At 39.5% G+C, this 19,994-nt stretch overlaps 1 protein-coding gene across 2 annotated transcripts; it reads right to left on the bottom strand.

The window, feature by feature from the left end:
* Positions 1–3,410: 3,410 nt before the first annotated feature.
* LOC307262199 (myosin heavy chain, fast skeletal muscle-like) lies at positions 3,411–13,541 on the bottom strand (the record flags this gene model as incomplete). Of its 2 annotated transcripts, none has more annotated exons than XM_080042986.1 (39): positions 3,411–3,431; positions 3,541–3,672; positions 3,791–3,886; positions 3,977–4,081; positions 4,168–4,338; positions 4,432–4,557; positions 4,647–4,850; positions 4,930–5,238; positions 5,408–5,532; positions 5,957–6,122; positions 6,249–6,432; positions 6,567–6,763; positions 6,848–6,966; positions 7,055–7,181; positions 7,292–7,681; positions 7,773–7,863; positions 7,961–8,106; positions 8,185–8,361; positions 8,440–8,682; positions 8,766–9,021; positions 9,103–9,239; positions 9,357–9,480; positions 9,564–9,681; positions 9,812–9,899; positions 10,006–10,076; positions 10,201–10,501; positions 10,609–10,779; positions 10,870–11,019; positions 11,298–11,416; positions 11,563–11,701; positions 11,823–11,926; positions 12,021–12,119; positions 12,201–12,264; positions 12,348–12,440; positions 12,558–12,657; positions 12,738–12,765; positions 12,861–13,017; positions 13,116–13,259; positions 13,335–13,541. In XM_080042986.1, the coding sequence occupies 39 exons, from the start codon at positions 13,539–13,541 to the stop codon at positions 3,411–3,413; spliced, it is 5,799 nt and encodes a 1,932-aa protein (XP_079899112.1). The 2 variants fall into 2 exon arrangements, with proteins under 2 accessions (XP_079899112.1, XP_079899113.1); XM_080042987.1 differs by having other exon boundaries at positions 13,116–13,256.
* Between the last annotated feature and the right edge of the window lie 6,453 nt (positions 13,542–19,994).

The raw sequence follows: 19,994 nt of genomic DNA, 5'->3' as shown, positions 1-19,994 counted from the left end.
AAAAGTTTAAAAAAAATCTCCCGGCGGGGCATACCCCCAGATCTCCCTAGGAGGGTCAGGATCTCAGCTGGCTATTATTTTCACCCAGCTGGACATTGGAGGCAATAGTGGAGAACTCTGGTTGTGTGAATGATATTTAACAATAGCCAATCGTTTGGACAGCGAAAAACACCCGACCCCCCTAGAAGGGACGGGTGTTTGTCACCTTTTTCACCTCCTATGAGTTTGCAGGTCTGTTCTTGGTTGCCCGTACGGGCAAGTGGATTTTAGAGGGTTTGTCTGTAGTGTAGGCTATGTATTCATGTGTTTTACAGTCTGCAAAAAAAAAAAAATTCCGCTAACTCACACAAAATAGATCGGCTATATTCGCAATTGAGCAGCTGCGCGTGGCAGCCAGCAGCTTCACGGTCGCTCTTTCGCACTCGATCTCTCTATCTCTCTCTCTCTCTCTCTCACACACACACACACACACTACACACACACAGCCTGTGTGCGCGCAGTTTCGCTGTCTACGTTCCGAAAGCCAGCTCTATCCTACGGACCTGGTTCCGCTATATTCAAAACCCAGAAATCAATAATGTTTGAGCTTATCGATACCGCTATGGAGTCCAGTAGGCTAGGTCACATTATATAATTTTAAATATCGAGTCGGGTCATCTTCATCTAATTAGGCCTACTTCAGCGTATTATTCCATCACTGGACCGCATCATGGACTGTAAAAGTGTTCTACCTTCGACTGTCTTGAAGAAACTCCTTCCACCCGCTCCGTCTCCAAAAAAAAAAAACTCTTGTCTGCTGAGCCGCTGCAGACGGGCTCGGCACCGTCTCATCATTCATTCAATGCAGCGGTGATCAACAAACGAGAGACAGTAGCAAGTGACAAGTCCCGCAGTTAAAAAATCGGATAGTTTTTAAATCCATATTAAAATCTGCAGGATAAGACCTAGTTAGCTAAAAAAATCGCAAACGGTTCAAATGTGATGTGTTCAGGTCGGCTCAATAAAATGATTATTAGGCAAAGGTCAATAAAATGACATCATGATGTGTTCAAATGTAACATCAAGAAAATAAGAAATTTGAGTTTTTTGTGGGAAGCTTGAATAATAGCCTACAGTTTGGGTAAAAAACTAGTTTTCCCAGCAATATAAACTAAATAGTAGGCCTAAATATGGAATTATGACCTGCTTAAAGTCCTATCCTGAGCTCTGCTCATCTTGTAAGCAATTAAAGCAATAATACCAGTTCTCTTTAAACAAAATAATAGAAAGGTATCGATAAAGATTTGGATTGTGGAGTCTTTATAATGGTATCAATATGAATAGAAATGAATGATCCCCCTCCTTACTTACAGTATAACTGGGCAATAGCTTTAACATGGTGGACTTTAATCATTTTATGGCACACGATCACTTTTTGGCACAATGTGACCGTTTTAAATAAGTAAAAATGTTCTGTGGAAGCTAACATTCAGCTTGACTCTGAGCTAGACTGAGTTTTCTGAGCCCCTGGGCCAGGTGCATGGCAAAAAGAGGCCCTTTCACGATGCTGCAGCAGGACCAAGCTCTTGGTGTAGTGTGTGATGTCATGATATATAGGCTTACATGAATTGTTGTTCGTTTTATGTGGTCAGGATGAGACTAGTAAGCAGTGTTTGCATTTAAGAGATACGGTTCGCTAAAATGTATAATTTAATTAGCCTACTGTATCATTGTTTAACAGTTTTTTTTTTTTTTTGGGCAAGTGAACACAACATTCGGGCAAGTAAAACATTACCTGTACTTGCCCTATGATCCCATTCTGTCTCACTTCAGCAGAGAGTCAAAGGGAAGTGCAACTTCGCAGCATTGAAATTCAGAAAATAAATCTTGTATGGCTACTATAGCAGGCTGTTTTACAAATAACTAAATACAATGTGTTTTCCCCTTAAAATGATTAAATACATTTATGCAAAGGTCAAAGACAGTGCATGCCGTAGTTATGCATGGCCGCATGCAGAGCCGCACTGCAGCACACACACCAGCTGATAGAGAAACGCTTTGAGACACATGTGAACATTTATTTACCGCAAATCAGTAAATCAGGACACACTCAGTAACAAATCATTGTAATAATATTAATATGTCCTTTACAAACCTTTCTGCATCTCCCTAATCTAGTGTATGCATCAGATACCAATGTGTTGTAGGGCTGTCCTCAACAAAAAGTGTACGAGAATACATATATATTGTTTCTAAATTGTTCTATTGGTAACCTAGGTGATTATGATGGCGAAGTGCTGTAGACACAGCAATGTATTTGGAATTTGTGATTATTATGTGTGCAGTCTTAAATGCGTGCCAATAGGCTGAAGACACTTCAGTATGATTTTCTTTTTATGGTTGCAGTTTTGATGTGTGCATTTCATTTGGGTGTCTGTGGCGTGTGCTTAGTAGGTCCTCGTGGCTAAGGCATGAGGCCAAAATGAATAAATGTTAAACATTGGCCAATGTGATTTGGGTTTCCTTTTTGAAAATCTCTGGCATTTCCAAATTAGTCTGAAATCAAAAGGGTATCCTTATGTAGATTGAATATAGCGATAAATTGTTCCAACGGTGTACGTTTTTTATTGGTCGAATCTTGCCTATAGTCAACTAATTGTCCAATCAAGATATATTTTTCCTGCTTATTGATCCATATTCTCATTTGCTACATTGGAACATCTCTTTCCTAAACCACACAAAGGGGTTAAAAGACCCAATTATAGTTTGTCTTCTTGGGTTGGCATAATAACTTGTGTCTACCTTAGTCATTGACTCACACTTAGGAGATTGGTTAAAAGTTTGAGCTGGTTTCAAATCTTTATTACCAATATAATAGGCTGATAGTTATACTATGATAGGTGATGTATCATGATACATTAGGAGAATCCAAGCAATTCCATGTAAAATCAGACATTTAGCTGGAACAGAATGCTCTTTGTTTCATATTTTGCAACTATTCGACTGAGATTGGCACAGTCGAACAGTTGTCACTTTATAGATGACTTACAACACATTTGTGATATGTAAACATAACACAAATATATATTATTGCTTTTATTAAATGATTAGTTCATCATTATCTAATGACTTGTATAAGATTTATAAATGACTTATGCGTGACTAATAGATTAACATTATTATAAAGTGTTACCATTTATATTGCGCTTTATAAAGCCTTATAAATAACATCTTATGAATATGCTTATAATACTTTACAGACAGGACCTTCATATAAATTGTAACAAAACTAACATTTGCTTATTTTTGAAGACACAATAAGATCAAAATGACACAAATAGCAATTTAAGATCAAATGCTTTTATTGCGGTATCATTCATTTCACATCATATTATATGATTAGAAACTATCCGCCCACTAGCTGGAGTGGTTTACTCAGCCGCCTCCTTTCCCTAAAACACACACAAATAACAAAGGGTTTGATTAGGTAACAAAATACATGTTAAGTACTTTTTAATTTAAAATGTATTTTTCTGTTCCAAAACGCAGTTGTATATTTACCTTGCTAGAGTCACGGGTCTTTGCTCTCATTTTGTTGACCTGGGATTCTGCAATGTCAGCGCGCTCCTCAGCCTCCTCTAGCTCATGCTGAACCTTCCTGCACTTGGACAGATGAGTATTGGCTTGCTCCTCCTGGAGTAAGATAGAAATGGACTTTTTTGAATATCCAAAAGATCCAAGGTCTTCTATGTGTATGTTAAATCTGACACAACATCAAGTTTTTGTGTTAAAAATGTATGTTGTTCCTTACCGCCTCCTCAGATTGCCTCTTGTAAGCCTTAACCTTAAGCTGCAACTTGTCTACTAGATCCTGCAGCCTGGCAACGTTTTTCTTGTCCTCTTCAGTCTGTTATATAAATAAAATTTGCATGGTAAAATGTTCTCAATGATATACATGTAGTAGATGTTTACATGTTTAATCTCAATGTGGTTGTACCTGGTAGGTAAGCTCCTTCACCCTCCTCTCATATTTGCGGACACCCTTAATAGCATCTCCTCCACGTCTCTGCTCAGCCTCAATCTCTGCCTCCAGCTCACGCACCTATAGAACACAGTAAAGACATAAAGTATCAACACTTTTTCAAAGTCTTGCTTCAGCTGTACAAACTCCTAACATTCATGTCTTACCCTAGACTCCAGTTTCTGGAGCTGCTTCTTGCCACCCTTCATGGCCAGGTTCTCAGCCTCATCCAAGCGGTGCTGCAGGTCCTTAACAGTGACCTCCAGGTTCTTCTTCATCCTTTCCAAGTGGGAGCTAGTATCTTGCTCCTTCTTCAGCTCCTCAGCCATCATAGCAGCCTAGAGGAAATAATGTTAATGAGAAATGTCTGGAAAAAGCACCCCTCTTTCTTTTTAAAACTAAAATTAAGAACATGTGAAATATAAACCTACATCAGTGATGGCCTTCTTGGCCTTCTCCTCTGCATTCCTTGCTTCCTGAACAGTGTCATCCACTTCACCCTGGACCTGGACCAAGTCAGTCTCAAGCTTCTTCTTGGTGTTAATAAGACTTGTGTTCTAAAAGATCAGAAATAAGTTAAGTTATCACTTGCCTGACAAATATTTAGATTTGTAAATTAGTGGAGAAATGTTGAAAAAGTGTTCACCTGGGAATGCAGTAGTCCAACACGCTCACTGGCGTCCACCAGCTCCTGCTCAGCGATTTTGCGGCTTCTCTCTGTCTGTTCCAGAGCAGCTCTAAGTTCCTCAATCTCAGCTACCATGAGACCATTCCTACGATCCACCATAGCAGCTTGTTCTTTGAAGTCCTCCTGTGCTCTGAGAGCATCATCAAGGTGCAGTTGTGCATCCTAGTGAAAACATATCAAAATTAATGCCAACATTTAGTTGTACTGACCACTGTGTAACAATGCCTGTGTCTTACAATACCTTCAGCTGTGCCTGGACATTCCTTAGCTGCTTCTGGGACTCAGAAGCCTGGCGATTGGCGTGGCTAAGCTGAATCTCCATCTCATTCAGGTCTCCCTCCATCTTCTTTTTGATCCTCAGGGCATCGTTCCTGCTTCTGACCTCAGAATCCAGTGTGCTCTGCATTGAGTCAATCACCCTCTGGCTATTCCTCTTGATCTGCTCCATCTCCTCATCTTTTTCTGCCAGCTTCCTGTCTACCTCACCCTTAATCTGGTTGAGCTCAAGCTGGACACGCAGGATCTTAGACTCTTCGTGTTCCAGAGTTCCCTAATGAAAAGAAAGAAAGAAAGAAAGAAAGAAAGAAAGAAAGAAAGAAAGAAAGAAAGAAAGAAAGAAAGAAAGAAAGAGTCAGCTCGGCTGCACAGCATTTATAATATGTTTGTCAATGATGGATTTATAATGGAATTATTTTTTCAAGATCTCCTCTTAAATGTACCTCAGCCTCTTCAAGAGCTGTCTGGATTTCAGACTTCTCGGTCTCCACTTGCTTTTTGGACTTCTCCAGCTCATGGATGCTCTTGCCAGTCTCACCAATCTGTTCAGTCAGATCTGAGATCTCCTCTGTAGAAAGATGCATGTGTTTTATGTTGTTAAGCCTTTATATGTGAAATATGGATGCTTCATTCTAAAACATCCATTAAGTTAAGTGAAGTTATTTTTATTAGTCAATGGTTGCATTTAAATTTGTCTTTTCGCATATCCCTTCTCAAGTTACCACACTTCGGAGGGGTCAGAGCGCAGGGTCAGCTGAAGTACAGCGCCCCTGGAGCAGTTTGGGGTTAACTGTCTTGCTCAAGGACACAATGGTAGAGATGGTGGGCACCGTAGACATAATACCAGCATCTGCTAATTTTACAACTAACACCCCCCTGTCCGGTGCCGTTGATCAAACCAGCGACCTCATGGTTACTGGTTCGCCACCTTTCCTCTGGGCCATCCTACCACCACCATGTGTTGAATAGAATATAATGTCGCTAAAACTCACGCTGCAGGTTCTTGTTTTCGCGCTTCATGGTCTCCAGATGATCCAGAGATTCTTCATAGGAGTTCTTCATTTTGAAGAGCTCAGTGCCAACAGAACGAGCCTCCTTCTGAGCTCCCTCAAGCTCTGCCTGAGCCTCCTCATACTTCTGTTTCCACTCTGCCAAGACCTGAATAACACAATTGATACAGATCAGTTGGTCATTTAGTAAATGGTAATATAAAAAACCTATATAAATATGTACATGTTATTGTATTGTTGCTATGGCTGGGACAAACAAAGTAAGTGTTGGTACCTTGTCAAAGTTCCTCTGCTTCTTGTCCAGGTTGGCAGCCAGAGCATTAGCCCTCTCCACATCAATCATGAGGTCCTCCACCTCACTTTGGAGCCTCTGTTTGGTTTTCTCCAGAGAAGCACACTTGGAATTTGTTGCCTCAATCTGCTCCTCAGCCTCCTGAAGGCGCTGGGCAAGCTTTTTCCTGTTTGAAAAGGTGCATTTGATCTCTTTGTGAACAACTAGTACATGAATGAACTACATATAATTATATATTTTTTAGATACAAGATTAACATTACAATCGTTCTAGCCATTTAATTGTTTGAATTGTACTCACTTGGACTCCTCAAGCTCCTCAGTGCGCTGGATAGCATCAGTTTCATACTTAGATCTCCACTGAGCCACCTCACTGTTGGCCTTTGACATCCCACGCTGCAGCTCAGCTTTGGCCTCCTGCTCCTCCTCAAACTGCTCTCTCAGCAGGTCACAGTCATGGCGGGCTGATTGCATTCCATGGGCAAGAGCATTCTTGGCCTGGTGTAAGAAATCATTTTCAGTTTGCACAGTTTCTAAATATCACACATGAATTTGATTTGTACACACCTAGCTTTTTCTTACCTTGACCTCCTCTTCAATCTGTCTCTTCAGCTCTTCAATCTGCTGTGTGAAGGCCTGTTTGCCTCTGGTCAGCTGGGACACAAGAGCTTCTTTCTCTTCAATTTGACGACTGAACTCCCCTATTGTGAAAAAATGTCATGATACATTATTTTGTGTTATTTTGCTTAAATATACACAACACTTCCTCGACTGATTACTTATACATACCATTTTCTGTCAGGAGACGTGCTTTCTGTCCACCAATGTCATTCATTTGACGAACATTTTCATCATTCTTGGTCTTTAGTTCACTAAGTCCGTCCTCAAGAGTACGGCACATCTTTTCAAGATTTCCCTAATGATGAAAACAGAGATCAGATCATGAAGTCATTTTTATCTAGCAGATGAATGACCTTATTTTGCTATTCTCCTTTGGATTTTTTTCAAACATTAATGTGATTTTACCTTTGCTTTTGCAACAGCCTCCATGTTGCTGGAGAGGTCATCAATCTCCATCTTGTATTCACTCTTTTCCTTCTCAAGCTTCTGCTTGACACGCTGGAGGTTGTCGATCTGTTCTCCCAGCTCGGCAACACTGTCAGCCTGCTTCTTGCGAAGAGCAGCAGCAGTGGCTTCATGCTGCAGTGTGGACTCCTCAAGGTCACGACGGAGCTTCTGGAACTCAGCTTCACGCTTCTTGTTCATCTCAATCTGAGCAGAAGTTGCACCACCGGCCTCCTCAAGCCTCTCACTGATCTCTTCAAGTTCCCTGGAGAGGTCAGCTCTCTGCTTCTCAACCTTGGCACGAGCAGCACGCTCAGCCTCAATCTCTTCCTCCAGTTCCTCAATACGGGCCTGTTGAATGTTGGTGAGTTGCCTTTCAGTGAACTTTCGCTTCATAAACACAAAATAGATGAGGTATGTTTTATGTAAGACAATATGTCACCTGAAGCTCCTTGATCTTCTTCTGAAGCTGAGCACCCATTGACTGCTCATCCTCAATCTTGCTAAGGTACTGACTGATGTCAAAGTCCTTCCTGTGAGATTAATAGATAGAGTTCATGGTAAGAGTTCAAGCAGTGGAACACCTCATTCAAAAGACAGGTTTTTGTTCAAATTCACAAAGAAATTTACTTTTTAATTTTCTCGTCAGACTGCTGCTTGTCATTCTCAAGATCCATGATGCTTTCCTGGGCCAGTTTCAGGTCCCCCTCAAGCTTCCTCTTGGATCTCTCAAGGTCCATACGCAGCTTCTTCTCTTGCTCCAGAGAACCCTCAAGCTGAACATTCATATAAGTTATAAGTTATGCTCATGAAGAATTTTGCTTTGCCACTCGAAAGTGAATTTGTAAACTTACATCATCCACTTGCTGTTCAAGCTTGGTCTTTGCTTTGGTCAGAGTGTTGACTTTGTCTTCCTCTGCCTGAAGGTCATCAAGAGTCTGCTGATGAGACTCCTGAAGGGCTTTCTTTTCTTTAGTCAGCTTAGCCAGGCTCTCATCCTGAGAGGCCATCTCCTCGGTCAGGTTCTTCACCTAAGTTTTTCAGAAATATGTTAAATAGTAATACTCTAATGTTACTTGACCTACAATATAATATTCATATTTTCAAACCTTGTTCTCAGTGGCATGTTTCTCCTTTTCCACTTTAGCCAAGGTAAGCTCCAGGTCATCAATATCTTTCTTGAGCTCAGAGCATTCATCCTCCAGCTTTCTCTTCTTGGCAGTGAGCTCTGCATTGATTTCTTCTTCATCCTCCAGTCTCTCGGTTGTCTCTTTGAGTTTGGCCTCCATCTGAATCTTACTCTTGATAAGTCCTTCACATCTCTCCTCGGCATCTGACAGATTCTCTCCTTCCTAATTCATTTCATGAAAATAGAGGTTAACAATCAATTCTGAAAAACTTAAAAAAGTAAAAGAGTCGGTTGATGTCTACTTACAGATGCTACTTGCAGCGACAAATCATTCTTTTCCTGCAAGAGGGACACCATCTTCTCCTCCAGTTCCTTCTTCTTGGCTAAAGCAGTAGCCAGGTCTATTGTCATTTTTTCATAGTTCTCCTTCATGCTAGCCAGCTCCTTTTCAGTTTCAGCAGACTGCAGCAGAGGCTTGATCTTGTAGTACACCTTCATCCATGGCCAGTGTTTCACATTCATGAATGAGCGGATGTTGTACTGGATTGTAAAGATGGCTTCCCTGTTGAGAAGAAGTTGCTGTTATGGAAGTGTTGTTTGTAATTTCCGTACCATTATTCAGAATTGATTGTTTTTAACATGCCTCCTCTCCATCATCTTCACAAATTCCTTTCTCATGACATAACCACGAGCCAGAGCCTGAGTCATTGTGACCAGAGCTGCTAGCTTTTCATCTCTCATCTCCTCAAGGAGACCCAGCAGTCCGGCCTTGAAGAACACCTGAATGATGAAATACAATTGAATTAATATAGGATGAAGTACATAGTGAATACCATTTAAAACAAACAAATTCCATACCAACTCACGTAAGTGACATACGGAAAGCAAGGTTCTTACCTTGGTGTGTCCGAATTTGTACTCATCATGAGGAACATCAATAGACCCAAGCAGCTTCTCTGAAGCCTTCTTGTTGTCAATGAACTGGCCCTCAGGGATGACACTGGCATTCAGCACCTTGTACCTTTTTAATGAGAGTAAATGGTCAGTGAGAGTATATTCTTTTAATACTCTACATCAAACTTCTGTAAAAAGATACACTGTTACCTCTGCTTAAAGTCAGCATAGAGGATTCTGCTTGGGAAACCTTTTGTGCAGATTCTGATACCCTCCAGCACACCATTACACCTGAGCTGGTGGATAACCAGGAAGTTCTCCATCAATCCTATACAAATGACATTTCTTAATTACATCTTTGAAATAATTAGTAAGTTTCCTTGTTGGAGCAGCACACAGTAAAATCAAACATATCAACAACACTGACAAATCTGTAATATATTATGTTCTCTACGTACCTGGAGTCTTTGACTCATTGGGAATCAGGCAGCGCACAAAGTGAGGATGGGTGCTCCTCAAATTAGTCATCAGCTTCCCCAAGTTCTCCTGTAGATCCAAAATGGTAACTCATTTTAAGAACTGCAACATTTGTGAGTTTTGGTATTAAACTGAGATATAATTTGATACTATAATGTACAGTGTTAAACATTACCCTAAATTGCGAAGACACAGTCTGCATGGAACCACCCTTCTTCTTGCCTCCCTTCTTTGCACCGCCAACCTCTGTTGACGATTTTAAGTAGACATGTATTGTTAGAACAATAAATCAAATTTACATGAACACATGCTGTTCGTATAAACATATACAGTGAAAGTATGTTTGAGTTTGCTAAAGTCAATGTCATACCCTCAACAACAGGAGGATACAGACTGGCCAGCAGTTTAACTGGTGACTTCTGGAACAGCTGGATAACGGAATCGTTCAGTGGATCCTTGTTCTTGTCCAGCCAGCCAGCGATATTGTAGTCCACGGTACCAGCATAGTGCACCAGGGAGAAGTGGGCCTCAGGCTTGCCCTTTTTTGGCTTTGGTTTCTCAAATGCTTTGCTCTTTCCAAGATGCTGGTCATACAGCTTGTTCTTGAAGGAAGTGTCTGAGGCCTTGGGGAACATGCACTCCTCTTCAAGGATGGAGAAGATGCCCATGGGCTTGAAAAAAGCAGGAAGAGGTATGTCATTAAATGCTAGATGTTGTCTAATTTAGACCAACAGAACAAATACATTTAAATGGAATCATTTTAAAATGGAATCATTACCTTTTCAATCAGCTCAATACAGGCAGCTAAGTCCATGCCAAAGTCAATGAAATCCCAGACAATACCCTCCTTCTTGTACTCCTCTTGCTCCAGTACAAACATGGTGTGGTTGAAGAACTGTTGCAGTTTCTCATTGGTGAAGTTGATGCACAGCTGCTCCATGGTGTTGAACTGTGAGGGGACAAATAATCAATATATCTTCCACACCACAATAATTATTCGGAAATCAAAGGCTGCTGATTTTTTGAAAATTAATCTTACATCAAAGATCTCAAAGCCAGCAATATCCAGCACACCAATGTAGTACTGTCTTGCTTGTTTAGTGTCCAGCTGCTGGTTGATACGAACGACCATCCACAAGAACATCTTCTCATAGATAGACTTGGCCAGGGCAGGCACTGAGTTCATCACCTGAAGAACAAACAAAGAAAATATATGATTTGATTCAGTCAGCTATTTTGTAAAATTATGGATTGCTGGTATTTTTGAACTGCTTCCAGTGAGATAAAACGAAAGAATCAAGGAAAACACTTTCATATTTTACTCAATGTTATTGTTAATAAACCAATATAAAAGTAGAGCTAATTCACACACGGCATCAGATGTTACTAAACGAAGAGGGATTACACTTGTCAGTTTTCTTTTTCTTAAATTTAAAATGTTTTTTTTAAAAAGTATATCTTGAATACCTGAGGTACAGTCTGTCCCTTGGTGACATACTCATTTCCGACCTTCACTCTGGGGAAGCAATAAGCCTTCAGCATGTCAGCGGAGTTCAGACCCAGCAAGTAAGCAACCTTGTCAGCATCTGAAAATATTTCAGAGATTTACAGTAAATACATACAGTATGTGACAGTGATTGTCCATCATGACAGATACCTTAGTGACTAGGACATGTATTCGGCCTACTGTTGTTTATAAGCTATGCACTTTGAGCTAACATGAAATTCTCACCCTCTGTGCCATCAGGCTCAGCCTGCTCCTCACGTTGCTTCTGCTTGAATTTCATGTTACCATGGTGAAGCACAGCACCAGTCATCTTGTAGATGCTCAGCTTCTCTTCATGAGTGAAGCCCAGGATATCAATAGCGTTCTATTTTCAAAGGAGTTGTCCACACAATAATCAATTTAGAAACTTATTTTAAAAGAGCAGTTCTGATGTTGCATTAACTGCTCATAATAAATGCCAATATTTTGAATTGAAGTTCACTCACATCAGTGGCATCCAGCTCTTCTTTGTCATCAATGCTAGCCACGGTGATTTGACCCATGCTACACATGGCAAAGTCATAGGGGTTGGTTGTGAGGAGGGCCATTTCTGGAGATCAAAGAATTGTGAATAATTCAATGCATTGTCATGTATATAAATTAAATAAGAAAAAAAAACGTTGTGCATATACACAATCTTTTACCAACTATCTCAGGTTTGTGGCCGGTCATCAACTGGAAGAAGATGTGATAGCCTCTTTCTTGAGTAAGCTGGTATGTCACTCTAGACTTCTCCAGCAGATCTACAAACATTGTTCATTCGTCACAGCCTGGCCAACTCGCAATTAAAGACATTTGTATGCTCTCTGAGGATTGTTACTTACATGTCTCAATATCAGCACTAGCCAGTTTGCCAGTTTTGCCGAAATGAATTCTGATGAATTTACCCTGTTTGGAACATAGGAATATTTAATGTCCCGGCACATGTGGAATTTCTATAGTATATGTTATAAAAATCCCTCCGTACTTACAAAACGAGAAGAGTTGTCATTCCTAATAGTTTTGGCATTACCATAGGACTCCAGCAGGGGATTGGCTGCAATAATCTGATCCTCCAGTGACCCCTGTAATTTAAATAGAGAATTGATACCAGAAAGTTACTATTATTATAATTATTTTCCATTGAAAGATATCACGTTTAAATAAGACTGAATTATACTCATACAATAACATAATCACACCTTTGACTCGTCCCTCTTCTGTCCGCCTGATACTGAGATTGTTGCAAAGTACTGGATGACACGCTTGGTGTTCACAGTCTTTCCAGCACCAGATTCTCCACTGGGGATAGACATAGACTTATAAGAATTTCTTCAAAGTATTTAATCATTGTAAACAAAGTCAACAAATATGAAACTTACGTGATCAAGACAGACTGGTTCTCCCTATCTGTTAGAAATAAAAACAACGGAATTTACTATGTTTTTCTTGCAAGTGAAACCTGATAAAATGGAAATTTGTATATTAGAGTTGCTATAACTTACCAGTACTCATGAACTGATAAGCGTTGTCAGAGACAGAGAAGATGTGGGGTGGAGCCTCCACACGCTTCTTGCCTCTATAGGCATTTACAACCTCAGCATCGTACACTGGGAGCCATTTGTAGGGGTTCACAGTGGCACAGAACAGCCCAGAGTAGGTCTGAAAGTAACCATAGAGATTCAACAGTTAACTTTAAGATTCATAAAAGTGTCGCCATTTTCAGCATTTCTCTTTTCTCATTAGGCAGATTGTCTTACGTAGATCATCCATGCTGCATAACGCTCTTTGAGGTTATACAGCACAGAGGCTTCATTGAGATGGGTCATCATGGCCATGTCCTCAATTTTGTCGTACTTGGGAGGGTTCATTGGAGTGACCTGTGCTTCTTTAACTACCACCTCCTGGAACAAGACATTTGTCACGATGAGAACTGATCATACAACTTTCCTAGATTACTTTTACTTTATGATACTAACCTCCTGAGTGGTCAATACTTTGACAGTGACTTTGTCACCATCCTTCTTGAGTATTTGTCCTTTCAAGTACAACTCCACCTTATCTTCCACATAGCAGGCAGTCTTGGCGTCAAAGGGTGAGGCTTGAGCCTCAATTCTCTCCCTCTCTGGCTTACGGAGGTAAATGGCAGCTTTGCCGTAAACCTCCATCTCAGCGTCAGTACTCATGGTTGCTGGTTACTGCTGTAAGGTAATTGCAAATTTGAGTCATCTTTTTTAAACTAATAACTTTAAGTAACATGACAAACTAAAATAACTAAGTTAAGCTGAATAATAGACATTAACAAACAAATCTATCTATCTATCTATCTATCTATCTATCTATCTATCTATCTATCTATCTATCTATCTATCTATCTATCTATCTATCTATCTATCTATCTATCTATCTATCTATCTATCTATCTATCTATCTATCTATCTATCTATCTATCTAACTGATGTTCCTGCTTCATTACAAAGACTTAACATTAGCCCATTCTAAATATTTTTTAGACTGAGTTGATAGTAATAAGATGAACAATAACCAGGCAAATAACAAGTAAATGAAATGTTTCACACAAAGTATACACATTTACGACAGTTAAAAGAGCTTCATACCTGAGCCTCTCTCTGTGAAAAATCTTTTATATTCCTCAATCCTGTTGAAAACATAATCCATATATTCAGATATTGGTTAAAGTTTGGCAAGATGTGCTTAAGAAATATAGTAATTACTTCATATTTTAAACAAATTCCTCAAATAGTGATAACTTTGAAAATCTCCAGAGAGGAAACACACACTTACCACAAGCTGGGGTAACCTACGGTCCTCACACACTGCTCTGTCCGGCTGCCACACTGACACATCTTTGGCTCCTTTTATATAATCTTTATTGCTCATGCAGCATGATTTAAATATGGAACCAAATGTCAAACGTGGTGTGGATATCTAAAATCATTTGACATCTGTTTAATTGAGTGTTGTTTGCACTTCATTCTTACATTTTGGATTTCATTCATGAAGTTTCATTTCCTGCTTTCCATTAATTGAAAGCAATTATATATATTACACATATTTTTTTTACATGATTTATACTTGTAGATCATAAATAATTTATATTTAAACTTCTCCAAATTGCCCTTGTCCCAGCAGGGTTCAACGTAATATTTTTTCCCAACTTGGCAAATAGATAAGCTTTTTACTGGCCCGAGAGCCAAAAAATATAAACCTTTTCACAATTTCCGTGATTAATTATTTAGTACAGTATTTGAATTTCCCTTTAGATTTGGTTGTTTCATATCCCAGTGACACATCTTTGGCTCATTTTATTTAATCCGGCTTGATTATGCAGCACAGTTAAATATATAACCCAAGGCGATATGTGGTGTGGATAACTAAATAATTTGACATCTATGTAATCAAGTGTTGATGGTACTTAATTCACTATGCAAACATGTCTGTACAGTACTGGACTGCCAGCAAGTCAGTGCAAACCTACTAGTTTCACTACTCATCCACAACCCAGCAAACACAAATTGGTCAAATTCATGAAAATAACAAAAGGTGAGACATTACTTCACCTTCAGTGTGAACACACAAACTAAACTTATTTGATTGTTATGAAAAATGTCCAGTAAACAGCTACTAGCTACAGACAGAGCAGACGGATTGGTCAGTCATTCTTTATTGGTTTTATACAGTAACCTGATCTCCAAAAGAGAAAACACCAAACATGTACATAGTGCCATGCTGACACATCTTTGGCTCCTTTAGTAATCCGACTTGCTTATGCAGCATGAGTTAAATATGGAACCAAAAGTCAAATGTGGTGTTGATAACTAAAATCATTTAATATCTGAAATATTTACATGATTTATACTATAGAACATATTTAATTTATATTTATACTTCTCCAAATTGCCCATTTCCCAGTGGCCCCGGTTGTAAAACTGTTAACATAAAAAATGTTTTAGCTGCACTTTTCAGTTGTCTGTCTGATGCACAGAATAGAACAAAAATGCTTTTATTTTCATCAAAACAGATGAAAATAACTGATGCATGCACACAATTCAGTTGTGCTAGTGCTTTATGAGCCTAACCCCAACTCCAGGACATTTATATGACTTAATTTACATCCAAGTGTTAGTTTCATGCTTGGCAAGAGAAATTGAGAGGGTTCTATTTGCAGACCGATGGGGGATTTTTTTCTAGGATGGTGAAGGAAGGTTTGGTCTTGGCCACGCCCCAAACTCATTTCATTGGTCAGAATTGTACACAAAAGGCAGAAAACTGGTCTACATCAGTAAAGAGAAACAGCAACCTCAAGGGAACATTATTTACATATCAGTTGCAAGTTTTACCGCGTTTAATCACTTTTATACACTCAGTGGCCCTCATTTATCAACCGTGCGTAGACCAGAAAAGTGGGTGCACGCACATTTCCACGCAAACCTCTGCATTTATCAATATGGACGTGAGGGTAGGATACGCTCAAATCCCACGCCAGCTCTCAACTCGTGGACTGCACTGCGAGTCCATGTAAACAGCATGGACTCGCAGTGCAGGCTGTACCGGGTAGCCGACGACTTTGTTGGGCAATTATTACAAGATAATACAAATGCAGTGTTTGCTCAGACCGAAATAAAGATATTAATCTCTTAAAAATGTGCAGCTTATGGTGTGCAACTGAGGAGGAGAGCTGATTCAATAGTGCGCACACCGGCCACTTAGTAGCGCTGCATAGGACTGCGTAAGGGCAGTTGTCTCCGTCTTGGAGCAGCTGGGGGGACACTGAGGCACGGGGGCTGCATGCATTAAAAATGTTAGCCTAAGTATTAAATATGTAGTAGGCCTACACTGCTCTTTATGATAAAAAAATACACGGCACAACATTCAGCTTAACATTTTATTTATTTGACGCACTTTTTTAGATGTTAGTTCCTCTTTTAATGTGTCATTGATCGCTTAAGCGAGCGATTTATTTCCAATTTTTCCTGACACAATATAGTAAAGAAATAAAATTAAAGTAGAAAGAACAGTAAAACAGTTAGGGAGTAGTCTGTTTGTGAAATGACTAGCGATCAGTGAAAACAAAATCAGGCCTTTGGGGCGTTACAAAGTGAATCCACTTTTTAAAGTATGAAGTAAATTGCTCTGTTTTATGATTGACAAATGCTGTTATATTTTCCATTTTGTAAATGTCCATTGTGATGTCCATCCATCCATTTAGAGTTGGGCTCTCCTGCGATAACCACTTCCTGGTTAAAGCCTTTTTAGCTGCAACCAACAAAATGTTCAATAAGTATTTGTCCTTTTTCATCCAAGTTTTAGGTAAATTCCCAAAGTACATAGTCTTGATTTCTAAAGGCAGAACATCTTTGAAAATGTCTTGTAGGGCATTGTGTATCCCCTTCCAGTAGTCTTTGATGACAGCGCAGTCCCAAAAAACGTGGAAGTGATTTGCATGCTGGTTACCGCAGTTCCTCCGACGTATTCCATCATAGTGGGATTTCTGAGAGGGTGTTATAAAGTATCTAATCAAGTTATTCCAGTTATATTCCCTCCATTTCTGTGAACTGGTACATTTCCAATGAAACCTCCACATTATTGTCCATTCCTCTTCAGATACATTCATCCCACCTTCTTGTTCCCATTTTTGCCTAATGTATAAAGTTGAATGTGTTTTAAGATTTGACAGCATTTTGTACGCACATGAAATTATTCTCCCATTTACATCAGAGTTATATGCTTTCCTAAACATTTCTATCAAGTTTACTTTTATCTCCAACACATTTTTCATCTTCATATTAACATAATGCCGCATTTGCAGATACCGATAGAAATCCTGTTTTTCCAAAAGGTATTTCTCTTTGAGTGAATCAAAACTGAGCATTGTTCCTCCTTTCATTACCTTACATAAAGCTGTTAATCCCTTAAGTGTCCAGTCCTTAAATCTATTGTCTAATTGGTTAGGAATGAAGTCTGAGTCATATGCACACCATTTAAGAAACATAATATCGCCTTCTAATTTATATTCTTTTATGATAGTTTTCCAAATTTTTAGAGTACATTTCACCCATGGATTCTCAATACTGTTTATGTAATTTAGCAAATTATTGTCTGCTATAACTGCTTGTATGGGGGTGGAACTAGGGGTGTAATGGTACACTAAAGTCACGGTTCGGTACGTACCTCGGTTTTGAAGTCACGGTACGGTACAGTACGGTACGGTTCATAGTTAACGGAGAATGAACAGCTTTAGCTGTCAGTAACTAGCTGACAGTAACATATGTTTATTTGGAATTGTTTTAGTTTTACAGTCTCTAGTGTTTTCTCTCTGATGATGGCGTTTCCTCAGTGCAGTTTCCTTCCTGTTTTTAATGAATTTCTTATTTTGGGGTATGGATGGGTGGGAGGGGGAATGTTTTTGCATGTATGCATATCTCTGGGTGGGGTGTGGGGGGGGGGGGGGAGTTGTATTACGCACTTTGTTACATTTGATTGTATGAAAAGTGCTATATAAATAAAGTTTGATTGATATAAATAAAATGCATAACAAATATAAAAATACTGCTGCAATTCTCCAATAAATAAAATACTTATTAAATACTAGTGTAGGTGCAGCATAAACTAAAATTTCAATGAAAAAATATAGTGTTAATGCTCAGCAGGCTCTGTAAACTGGTGTAAACAAAGGGTATGTCATCTTTAAGGGTCTTTTTGACTTTAAAAAAATTAAATATTGCTGCAGCTCTCTTAAACTCTAAAGTGCTCTTATAAATATAAAAATTATCAAATAAAAGTGCTACTGCAGCATTAATTAAATGACAGCTTGTTTATATCAGTATAAAAAAGAAAATAATGTCTGGGTTTTGCCCAGCTCGTTTTTCTTCACAGTAATGGTGAGAGTAGCCAAACACCTGTTGGTGCCTTTTCAAATGTGCATGTTCGACGTGTTGCCTCCTACATAAGCGATGGCGGTGAAACAATAACCTGTGTGCCGACATTGTTCCACACGTCTATCACTGTTTTCATAATTCACCTGGAATGAATGACGGGGACGCCTGCGAGCTCCGGTTTCCTTTTGTCTTTCGCCATGCAGTTTACTCTCTGTTCGAAAGCACTGTATCATTTTGACTTGCACTACTCATAGACAGTAAAAGAGGGGGGGGGGGAACGCTGCTAATACAACTGCTAATAGTGATGCAAACGGAACACTAGAGCGGAGAGCTGTGTATCTCCTGCTCTGACAGCAGCTGGGAGGGACTGCTGCGTGAGGACTCGGCCGCCTGTCAGTGCTCTGGGTCCGAGGGGAGTGGCCGTTGAGCACCCGCTGCTCGTTTAGAAGTGTTAAGAGCGATACATGCTTTAGCGACAGCACAGGATCTCCAAAAGTCACCAATAACACCAGAAAAAGTAGCTACATTGGTCGCTGGTCGCTTTTAAAAAAAAAGAGTCGCCAGAGGGGTCTGAAAAGTCGATGAATATAGCGGCTAAGTTGCTAACACTGCCTGACCCTCATGCTCACCATGGAGATAATAGACTCTCAATCGCTGGCTGGCTGCTACTGCGCACGTGCGAGCCGAGCCGGAGGCTAAATGGTCCGGGGGGAACTCCGACGACATGTTTTAAGTTCCACACTGCAAAACAAGCCTGTACATTCGCCCTAATAACGTTATGTACTCCACATACGGACCGCGGTCCACCTCTGTAACACCAAATACGTGCCTGTACCGTCACGGTACGGTACAAATACGTGTACCGTTACACCCCTAGGTGGAACACATTTTCTCTTCAATAGATTTCCATTGAGCATTATATTTTGGGTTGCACCAATATATAATGTTTTTTATCTGTGTTGCCAGGTAATAATCTCTGAGAGAGGGCAGACCCCATCCCCCTTTTTCTTTTGTCAGTTGTAGAGTTTTGAGACGGACCCTTGGTCTTTTGCTTTGCCATATATCTTGACTGCATTTTTTCCCATTCGTTGAATTGGTTTTGATTGATCTCAATTGGTAGGGTCTGAAAAAGGTACAATAATAATATACTCATTTTAATAGATTCAGTTCTTGAAGAAAGGCTAAAGAAAGGGATTAGGTTCCATCTTGCTATATCTTCCTTAATTTTTTTCTGTACTGGTAGGTAATTACATTCTAATAATTTTGTAAAATCTATGGGTATGTTAATCCCCAAATACCTGATGGATTTTTGTTTGCCATATCAATGGGTATTTCTTCTTAATTTCTTCAGGTGGGCTGTAATTATATGAAAGTAATTGGGTCTTACCTATGTTAACTTTGTATCCTGACAATTTACCATATTGTTCAAATGATTCCATCAATTTAGGTAAAGTGTTTGTCGGCTGCCCCAAAAAGCACAAAATATCATCCGCATAACAGGCCAATTTATACTCTCAAAAAGGTTAATTTAGTCTAACTTGATAAATTAACTTGTATGTTCATGTAAACAAACAGACTGGAATTTAATTCTGAAGAAGACTGCAGGAAGTAGTCGAAACATGTCAAGGTACAAACAAATGAATACTTGTCTGTTTACATGAGTCAATTTATACTCTGTCTCTTTAATAGAAATTCCCCTTATATCTTTGTTTTGTCTTTAACCATTAGCTATATTTAGCT

The sequence above is a fragment of the Ammodytes marinus genome (assembly GCF_949987685.1).
Source record: "Ammodytes marinus genome assembly, chromosome: 2".
Classification (NCBI taxonomy): Eukaryota; Metazoa; Chordata; class Actinopteri; order Uranoscopiformes; family Ammodytidae; genus Ammodytes; species Ammodytes marinus.
The sequence above is the reverse complement of the archived record's forward strand: the minus strand, read 5'-3'. Positions and strand labels throughout refer to the sequence as shown.